Source organism: Catharus ustulatus, chromosome 18 (genome assembly GCF_009819885.2).
Source record: "Catharus ustulatus isolate bCatUst1 chromosome 18, bCatUst1.pri.v2, whole genome shotgun sequence".
NCBI classification, from domain to species: Eukaryota; Metazoa; Chordata; class Aves; order Passeriformes; family Turdidae; genus Catharus; species Catharus ustulatus.
Genome location: NC_046238.1, coordinates 11,478,286 through 11,488,155, shown reverse-complemented (window position 1 = coordinate 11,488,155; position 9,870 = coordinate 11,478,286). Strand labels below are relative to the sequence as shown.

Genomic DNA, 9,870 nt, shown 5'->3' with positions numbered 1-9,870 from the left:
GTGAAAATGCAAATTATGAAGTCCTGCCACTGCTTCTTGGCTGAACTGTGATGGGCTGTAACTTAGCAGAAATGATCCCAGCACACCCAGGCACTCCCTGCCAGCTCCATATCACAAGAATAGGTGAGGGGCTCTGGGCAGCACAGTGCACCCAGCTCCAAAGCTGGGAATTGCTCCTGGGCCCCTTACAGATGGAGTGGAGGCTCCAAATCTGCAATTTTAATAAAAGCTGGGTTCACCAACCAAAGAGGATGACACAACCAAAATGAGCCTTTCCTTGCACTGAATGAGAACACTCAGGGCTCTTGAAGGATACTGAAGGGATGAGCTGCTAATTCAGGTTTCCTCACAGCTTAGTTATGATGCTAAATGAGGGACACCTGCCCTGCAGTGAGTCTGTGTCCTGCCAGGTAACACAGCAGGACTGAACACTCTCCTCAGGGCTGGTGCAGGGCTGTAATCTCAGGTACAGCCTCCCTCTCCTGCAGGCTGCAGATGGCCAGCCTGGGGTGGGACCTGTGTCATGTAGCAGGAAGGAAGCTGAAGCTGCAGCTGCACAGATGGTACCACAGCCCCATCCCCACCCTGACCTCCCACCAGGTGATCAGTGTCACCACAGCTCTCAGTGAGACATTCAAGCACACCTTTCAGCAGCAGTGTGCTGGAAGAAGTCACCAGTGTGAAGCATCTCTCCTGAAGACGCTGGTGAGCATCACCTGGGGCTCTGTGGGGCTCAGGCAGCTGCAGAGCTCCAGCAGCACCAGCCACACATGTGCAGATAACAAACAACACCACAGCTAATGAGGCCACTGGTGCCTGGGAGGGAAGAAGAAACAGTTACTCCAACAGAAAAGCACTTGTTCTCTCCCTGCCTAAGAGGACAACACCCTCCTTGCACCTCCATCCTGTATTTACCTCCACTTCTGACCACAAAACCCAGGTAAGCACCTTGGCATGCTCCAGGTAGCATTATGCTGAGCACTGAGCTCAGCAAAAGCCTCCCTCACTTCAGTGACTCTGTCTAAATAAGTGGTAATTATTTTGTTGAGGTAAGGATGCAAAAAGCAGCTGGAAGCACAGGCTTGTCTAATCTATTTTTTATTTCACACACTTCAAAACCTGTCAAGGCCCTTTTCTTTTGCACTGCCAAGGCTCTTTTTTCAACTTATAATTCATTTCTCATCACAAGCACTAGGAAGATAAAGGAGTTTGCACTGTTTGGGGCAGGCTGACAAGCTCCTTAGTGGACAGCTGCTGACAAAGATGTCAAAAATATAAATTGTTTCATCTTAAGAAAACAAACAAGAGAAGATTAAACATTGCCTTTAGAGATTGCTCTGCTCCCTACCAGAGGACGTGATTCAAAGCTTGGAAGAGGCCAAGTGCCTCAATACAAACTCTTATCAAGCAGTCCCTGGCAGTGCAGGTGAGAAACCTCCAAGGGCAGCTGGCAGGAAGCCCAGCCACCCCAGCTGGGGACATTATCCATAGATAAGAGAACCAGTTTTGCAGTTTACTGGCCTTAAACAGGCTCTCAAAATAGATGCAGTAGAGGTGCAGAATGGGCTGGAGCACTGCTAGCTGAGGCCAGTGATCAGGAAGCCACCACTGCTTCTTGATCCACTTTGAGACACCAAGCACTGCGTCTGTGAACCTCTGCAGTGCCTCTCAGATCTGACAGCATCCCAGTTCAGTGATGCTGATTCAAAACTAGAACAGCCACAAGACACAATAAGCACACAGGAACTCTTCTTCAGCAGAAGAGATCAGAGGAAAGTCAGCTTTTCTTCCATTTACTCCTTTTCCCAAAGCCCAGCACTCCCCCTGCTGCATCCAAACGGGCCTCAAAAGCAAGTGAACCTAAAGGCACTGACATTTCCTAGCACAGCAGCATCGGGTTCATTCTGCTTGCATGCAGGGTGTGTCACAAAGGTGGAAGAGAGACACTTTCCTGCTCTCTGATCAGCCAGTTCCTCAGCTTCTGGGAGGGTTATTCCTCCCAGCCCATGTTTGTGTCAGTCTGCCCCACATTGGACACAATGATGGGAACATTTGAAAAGCTGTCAAAAACATGGGTCTTATTCAACCTGTGTAATTCCCCTGAAACACACGGTGTCTCAACAACAAAAACATGGCACAAAAAATGGGGAAAAGGCCCTTTCCCAGACTAGCAGAGGCAGCTGCCTTTGGGTCTCCATGTCAGACTTCTGAGCAGAGCTTTGCTCTTGATCCCCTGAAATCTTTTGGTTTGCAGAGCCAACAGTTTGATGTGTGCACCTTTGTCTGAGCTCTGCTGCAGCTGAAAAACTGAGCAAGTGACAACCCATCCACTCATTTTACCAACAGTTCTTTGGGGTTTTAGTTTTTCAGAAACTGCAAGGGAAAGAGAGCCAAGTGGAGGCCAAAGGAACAGGTTTGATGTGTAACCAGATGCTCAGAGACAACAGCCCAGGGGTCTCCAGCTCCCCTTGCCTGGGTCTCAGTCCTGGACTGGCTCATCCCTCAGCTGCAGTATCAATCCCAGTGTTTTACAGTGTCACTGGCAGCTCCCAGAGCTCCTGCTAGCACAGGGCCAGGTGCTCTGGAGCTGGGTGAATGCCTGGTTCTCCCAAGCAGGACAGTAGGATGCACCCCCAGAGTTCCTTTCCAAGGTATCCAGCTCAGCCAGGGGTTGCAGAGCCAGTAAAAGCCAGGCTCAAGTGAGATCTCCTACATGGACCTTCTCAACAGCCTCCAGCCAGGAGCTTCAGCACAGTATAAATCTCTGCATTCAGCATGGTATAAATCTCTGCCTAGGTTAGGATTAGATTTCATGTATTTGGAGTCAAATTCTGACATGAAAAGCCTCTAATGAGTTCCCTAGAGCTTCTTCCACTTTCTACATGTCAAATTTGGATCATTAAGTGGGAAAAAAAATCAATATTTCAGTGAAAAGACAAAACAAACACAGCCACTGCTAACAAGTACCAAGAGAAAAGGAAGAAGCAACATTCCCTTTAAGGGCAGCCACTCCTTTCCCCAAACCACAGCACTTCTGCTGCTGCATCCAAACTGCCCTCAAAAGCAAGATGTGAACAAGACTGCAGACAAATGACACACTCCTGTCTGGTTCTGAGGATGCATCTGATGTGCCTTTGATGTAGTGTTCTTCAAGAGGAACAACACTGACTTTTGGCTGAGCTTTGCACAAAAGGCTTGTTGAGGAGCTGTTTCAGAGACATGAGACAGAAAGGAGCTCATCTGATCATGAAGCAACAAACAGCAACTCCTCTTTGTTAGAGAAAAATAAAAATCTCTGCATGCCAGTTCTATATCTAGGCTGGGAATGGTGTCAGGGGAAAAACCCCTATTCACCCTACAGTTAACCTGAGATTTTAGGGGAGTGTGAAGATATCAATAACATTCATTCATATGAAACATTCATCATAACAACCCACCACATGGGTCTGTGCATTATCACAATGCTGAGTGCTTCCCTGCAGTCTGCTGAGGGCCATCAGCTGCAGTGCTCCAAAATCTCTCTGAGGCTGTGGGCTCCACTCACTGCCTATTAACATTTTAGGCACCAAATGTAAGAAGTTTTGCCTCACAAGCAGTGGTTTGCTCTGGAGTAGATGTACCAGCATCTCTCCAGTGAGCTGGATTTAGGGCAAACCCCCAGCCACACAACAGATTTTAAGTCCCCAGGCAAGGGAAAATGTAGAACAAATTAAATGCTCACTGCAAGCAGTTCACCACACAAAAGAGCAATAATAGTGTTTTTCTGCAATTCTTTTCATTTCTCCCAGCATAACTACACATCTTCTGGATACAATCTGTTTCTTTGCCAAGGCTTCAGCATTCTCCCCTGAATTAACGATGCTGGAAAATCTCCACTTTTCATAGACTCTGATGGTCTCTGCTGAGCACCAGAAGGCTGCACAATACTTGCTTATGCAATGACTGGTCCTGTGCCAGGAATAATAGCCTGTCTACTAGGAACAAGCAACTCACACACAAACCCCAAATACTTCTCTCATTAAGCATCTGAATTAAGTGGCATAAACCCACCCCAAACCTACTACTCATAGTGCACACTAATGTCAGCCTGCAAAGGAATTAAATAATCCCACACCCTGGTCTGTGAGGAACAGTTACCATGAGCAGGGAAGGGTAGCACTTCCTTTTTCATCGCCTCCAAAACACTCTTGACTTTATTAAGAGCTCTTATTACAGGTCTAGGCAACAACAGCCCACCTGGAGCAGTCAAAACACAGCTTGACCTGGAAAATACTTGCAGGCAGGGAGTGCTTTGGCTGCTTCAGGCAGCAGCACACTGCAGTCATCTGGTAGCTCTCCTGTCAGCAGTGTGAGCAGGTGGAGAAGTCTCCTCTCACTTGCAGAGTGATCTGCACACACTGACCCATCAGCATTTCTTTAACGCTGTTCCATGACCATGTTTTTAAAGTGGTATATCTGTATTTCCTTCCAAAGAATCACTGAAGACAGGAGGGTCCCACAAAGTTTTATCTAATGCTAGAGGAGGAAGACCAGGTCTGTCTGAAACCAATTTGGCTGCAATAAGGTACAAGTCCAGATCTAACTTTTTGCTTTTGTCAGGATGGAAATATCAAGGACCCCTGGGAGAATTCTTTCCCTGCTTTTTACCCTTGCCTGAGGAATAAACAGCTGGCACTTTCTTGTAGACCTCAGAAGCCCACCCACTTTACCAAACCATTACTCCACTGGGACATCAGTCTTCCACCCTTGCTCACATTTTACTGGTAAAAGAAATAGGACACATCTATTTTACAGGAAAGTTCATTGTACAGCTCAAGTAGTAATGAGATACAGACTGGACAGTTATCCTGACTATCAGCACCAGAAATTCACATTTCCCACTCCATTCTGCCCTTCTAGAAGAGGTTTTCTGAAGAGCATTGAAAAATGAGCTGAAGCAAAGTATACAATTTTAGGATCAAATAAAAGTTAGACTCACCTGGAGAGAACTGTGCATGTATGGGATGAAAGCACCGGGTGAGTGAGGAAAGATCCTACAGTTCTGTGCAAAGCAATTTTTTTCAAGTGATACTTTCTCTAACTCTTCTCTGATGTTATGCCCTGTTTTCATACTGGAGCACAAGTGTGATTTTGACCCTGGAAGACTGGGTGAATTACTACCTGCACCTCTCCACACACTATTTTTTTTTTTTTTTTTTTTTTTTACACCAGTGTTAACAAAGGGGCAAGCTTAGAACAAGGTTTAGGCCAGTGCTTGTCTCTGTCAAAAGCAGGAAACCATGGAGAGCCCTGAACCCACAGAAGAGCATGAGACTTACAAGGCCACACATTGTGATGGCAAAGAATGAAAAGAAATGCGGCAATCTGTGATAAAAAAAGTTATAAATAAGTGCAGATGTTAAAAACAGCTGCATCTCTGCATCCCAGGGAAATAGATTGCCTGAGTTACTGAACTGAGGAATCTACATGATCTAAGTGCATTTGCCCAATTAGCCAAGTACCAGGGAAACACAGCATCAATCAGCAGCTGCAATAAGCCAGCACTCTGGGAACACTGAAAAAGAAAGAAAATAAGGTATTTTCATGCTAGTTTATAATAGCCCTTGAGTTTATGGACTTTATAGCAGAAGTCACATTTCTTGCATTTTTCTTTTCCAGAGGGTTCTGGTTTCTTGAGCTTCATTCTCTTCCCAACAGAGCCATCTAGTGGGTGAGACCTCGTCTGTGAGAGGGAAACTTTGATTTCCCACACTGGAAGTATGCATCACAGGAAGGCTCTGGAAAGCAGCCTGTAACAAACTAGCATTCCTGTTACTCCAGTCAGAAATTGCTAATTTGAACACTAAAGTCATGATATCTTTCTGAACAGCTCATCCTAGACTCAGCCTCAACCTGAAGCCGTAGTGCAGATCTTTGTGTTTATGCAAAATCCAGTATCTTCTTCAAAGCTGATAGGCATTAGAGATGTTACTTCAAACTTCTTAAAGCAGATACAGAGTTTGTTCAACCAAAGCTCCTGGGGAGGGTTACTGTTTCTCTCCAAAATCCGTGTTGTCCCCCACCCAGTGCTGCTGAATGCCACATCTCCTGCTCCTGGGAACAGCAGCCTGGTGTTGCTCAAGGAGGAGGAACAGGGACTTTAAAAGGGGTGAGCCAGTGGAAATGGTCCCTGTTTGAGAGGACTGCCATCTTTTGGACACATTCCTCAGGAGAGGTGTAACACTACAATGCTTTCATAGCTAAGCTCAAGTATCCCTTAAACACAGTCAAAGGAGGTTTCATTGGAAATCTTTAGGATCGCTACTACCCAGAAGAACATGCAGCAGGGTTTTCCTTCGTGATGTGAGACCAAATACAGCTTTATTTACACACAATTCAACAAGTTAATACATTAGTTCAACTTTCCTGTCTGCACACATGGGAGTCTTCACAGCATCCCAGCTGAAAAGCAAGAGCAGCTCTTTTATGTGTGTACAGACTGCTAATTGAATGCAAGGATGGGATTAGGTACAGAAGGGTTACACTGAAATGTTTCAACCATTTAAGGCAGTAAAAACACCCACAACTACACTTCAATCAAAATAAACTGAAGCTACAACTACATTTGGCTTCCTGTAGATCAGCTGATCTATACACAACTGTGTACAGATAGTACACAAAATCAGAAGCTGAAGTCAATTGTGAGTTTTGTTGAAAACATCAGCCTTTGTACTGAGTTGTGTTTAATGGATAACTATTTATAAGACTTTCCTCATACACCTGTCCTGCCTTTCAAATCTACAAAGCATTTCAAATTTATCCTGGAAAATGCCTATTTTATATTCTGTTGTCTTTTCCCAGACACAGGGGAAAACTGCCAAGTCAGAATAGATTTTTTCACTGCAACTATAGATACAGGCTATCAAAGTTGTGTTCCTAATGAAAAATTCTCCCCCTATCTAAAGAGAAAAATAAGAAATGCAAGAATACAAGTTCAGTATACAGATCTGAAGATAGACCTCTATCTATTGTAGGTGCATATAAAGCAAAAGAACACAGTGCTCTGCTTCTCAGGAAACTGCCTCCGTTTTGCTCTATTTTCTATAAATGCAGCTGCTAATAAGACTTTATAATGTATGACTTAAAATTCTTCTTAAGAACTCCTTCTAGCTCTTTAAAGAATAAATGACAGTAGTACTAAACAAGAAAAAAGGAAATATAATAATCTTTCAAAACAAATGCATCACACAAAGTGGTCAATACTAGATATAATAAAGTCTACTATTTTCCAAAGCTGGCTTGAGTTTGAAATCAACCTGCAGTGTATCTGCCCAAGAATTGTCCTGTCAGGTAAGAGCAGACAAGTTTTTGTCAGAAACATTTATTAAACAAAACTGATACCAACAATGCATATAGTCAAGTTAACACCCCTAATAAAAAAACCAATTCAGCCAAGACCAAAATTATCTTCGCTTCTGGAAGATGTTGCCACGGCCCATACCACGGCCTCTTCCTCTTGCAGCCACTGAAGAAAGAAAAAACATCAGGGATGACATGAATTTGACATATCTGCAAAATTATCTTAACAACTGACAAGCAAAATATCAACAACACTCAAGGTCTCTTGCTCAGAAGCAAGGAAACGCTCAGAAAGTGATGTGAGAGCAAGAAGCTTTCTGTGAGAACAACCAGAACCTCATGGTCCCACAGCCTGGCTCCTCAGAACTACTGCAGCAAATATTCATGCATCTCATGCTCCTTCTGACACAAATCTGTGTCACCCAAGAGATTTCAAACCCCACACTCTTGCAAGGTTTTGCAACACTACTCAGTAAGTTACTCCCCCACATAAATGTTACTGCACACTGAAGTTAACCAGAGACTCTGTGGCACATGATTGTTACTCACCTAATAACGAGACTGATCCCCAGAGAAAGGCACAGATGAGAGTGAACTACAGAAAAAGCTAATAATTACAGATTCCCAGTAGCTCAGGCACCATCTTTATAACTAAAGTTGTTTTCCTACAAAAGCTTAACAAGAGTACCGGAATCCTTCCCTAAGTATTCCAAACAGCTGGTGCCCACAATTGCAGGGAAACAGAACTCTTAAGCTTAACAGAAAAGCTCTGTTTAACAACACTACTCATTAAATTACTAGCATCAATATTCAGGCAACAGGGGACAATTTGAGTCTTGACTCTCACTGTAATTCAAAACATACAGAAAAACACTGTATGAACCAGTAATCTTTTCACTTCTTACTGCTTAATCTCCTCAGTGACAAAGATGGGTTTTCCACTTCCACAGAAAAATAGGGGGAAGGACCATGAACAAATTGTACATACCTTGAGCTTTGAGAATAGCTGCTTTCCCTCGCCCAGCTCCAGAACCCTGGTTTTTATTCTTCATGCTCTTTAGCATAGGAGCATTCTTCAGCATGTCTGGTAAGATGAGAAACCGTATCTTGCTGCCCCTGATGTACACCTGCTCGAGCTGTGCCACCCGTCCATCTCTGTATGTCACTGTTATGTTGGACATCTGGGGGGTAAAAAATCAGTCAGGGCTCAGCCAGGCCTCAGCTGGGACACAAGGTATCATCACTTAAACACACCCCATACCTGCTGCCCAGGACTTTTGTTTCTCCTCAGCTTACAAATCAGCTTTATCAGCATCATTGTTTTCTTATATGCAAACAGTTTTACTAAAGCTGTTCTAGTACTATCAAGAAAGCATTCTGATTTCAATAATCACTTGGTTGAAGTCAAAACTAGGCCCTCCTGGAATGACTGAAGTAATGTGCATTAAGCTTCAGTTTTTTAAACCAAGGATTTTTTATTCTTACACTCAGAGGCTTTTTAAATAAAGAACTCTGGAAAAACACTGTTCATAGGACAGAATCTTGAAAGCTCTGATCCTACTGGCAGGGATACCCAATCCTGTTCTGAAACTGCCTCTTTGGAGTACTCTGTAATGCTGAATCCACCATAATAAAAAGCAGCAGCACAGGTTTTTTTATCCCAGAACTAAAATTGAACAGAACTAGAAGCAACAGCCTATTAACCAAATTTTCAGCTTTCCCAGGCCCAGATCAGCCAACCTTCCCTCCATTCTTGTGAAGCAAAAGATACCTGACAGTTCATGTTGTCTTCAGCTTCGATCAGCTTGCCTCGATACACTTCCCCAGTGTTGGTCTCACAGGTGACGATGTGGCCCTCGGCCTCGTGCAGGACCTTGATGGGCACCCCAATCGACATGGCTGCAGTGCTGTGGCTCTACCTGCGGCATCAGGAAAACAAAAGCTTTTATTATAAGGGAAGATGTAGAATAAGCTCCAACTACACAGTCCATCATCCTTTCCAGTAGTGTAAAGCACCAATTCTCTCACATTTAAACACAACATGCGCTTTGACTATCCACCAATAACACTTCTCTACAGACATGCCCATGCAGAGACTTTAAACATCAACAGCCAGTCTTTTCCAGGTCTCTTGCAGGAAATTCGCATTTAAGGACCACATAACAAACTACCCGCGCTCTATGGGAAGAGCCCCAGGTGCATCCCACAGCGGCACGGCCCCTGCGAGCCCCGCGGGCAGCGCGGCAGCGCTGAGGGGGCCGGGGCCGGGGCCGGGGCCGAGCACCGTGAGGGGGGCCGGGTCCCTGCCCGCCCTCCCAGCCCTGGCCTCTCCAACGCGGCCCGTCCGGGATGCGGCGCCGCTCGGGCGCGTCCCCAGAGCGCCCATAGCGAGCGGGACGCCGGGCCCGCGGCCCGGGCCGGCACTCACCGCCGCGCTGCCCGCGCTCTCGCTAATGGCCTCCGCCGCCTCCCGCCCTGCTCCGCGCGCCGGAACCGGAACGCGGCGCTGGGGGCGGCGCGGCCTCGTCCCGT

At 45.4% G+C, this 9,870-nt stretch overlaps 1 protein-coding gene across 1 annotated transcript; it reads right to left on the bottom strand.

Moving 5' to 3' along the window:
* Positions 1-6,338: 6,338 nt before the first annotated feature.
* On the bottom strand, positions 6,339-9,864 carry SNRPD3 (small nuclear ribonucleoprotein D3 polypeptide). Its single transcript, XM_033076183.1, has 4 exons — positions 9,767-9,864; positions 9,110-9,257; positions 8,327-8,519; positions 6,339-7,504 (listed from the first exon to the last, which is right to left on the bottom strand). Exons 2-4 carry the CDS (start codon positions 9,233-9,235, stop codon positions 7,443-7,445), a joined length of 381 nt encoding a protein of 126 aa, XP_032932074.1. The 5' UTR covers positions 9,236-9,257; positions 9,767-9,864; the 3' UTR covers positions 6,339-7,442.
* Between the last annotated feature and the right edge of the window lie 6 nt (positions 9,865-9,870).

What these genes read in the sequence shown, in the direction of transcription:
- SNRPD3 (XM_033076183.1), bottom strand. Translation starts at nt 9,235, where the DNA reads ATGTCGATTGGGGTGCCCATCAAGGTCCTGCACGAGGCCGAGGGCCAC. An exon ending in AAGACAACATGAACTGTCAG is followed by an intron (nt 8,520 to 9,109) that starts GTATCTTTTGCT and finishes TTTACCCCCCAG; the next exon opens with ATGTCCAACATAACAGTGAC. An exon ending in AGCTATTCTCAAAGCTCAAG is followed by an intron (nt 7,505 to 8,326) that starts GTATGTACAATT and finishes TTCTTTCTTCAG; the next exon opens with TGGCTGCAAGAGGAAGAGGC.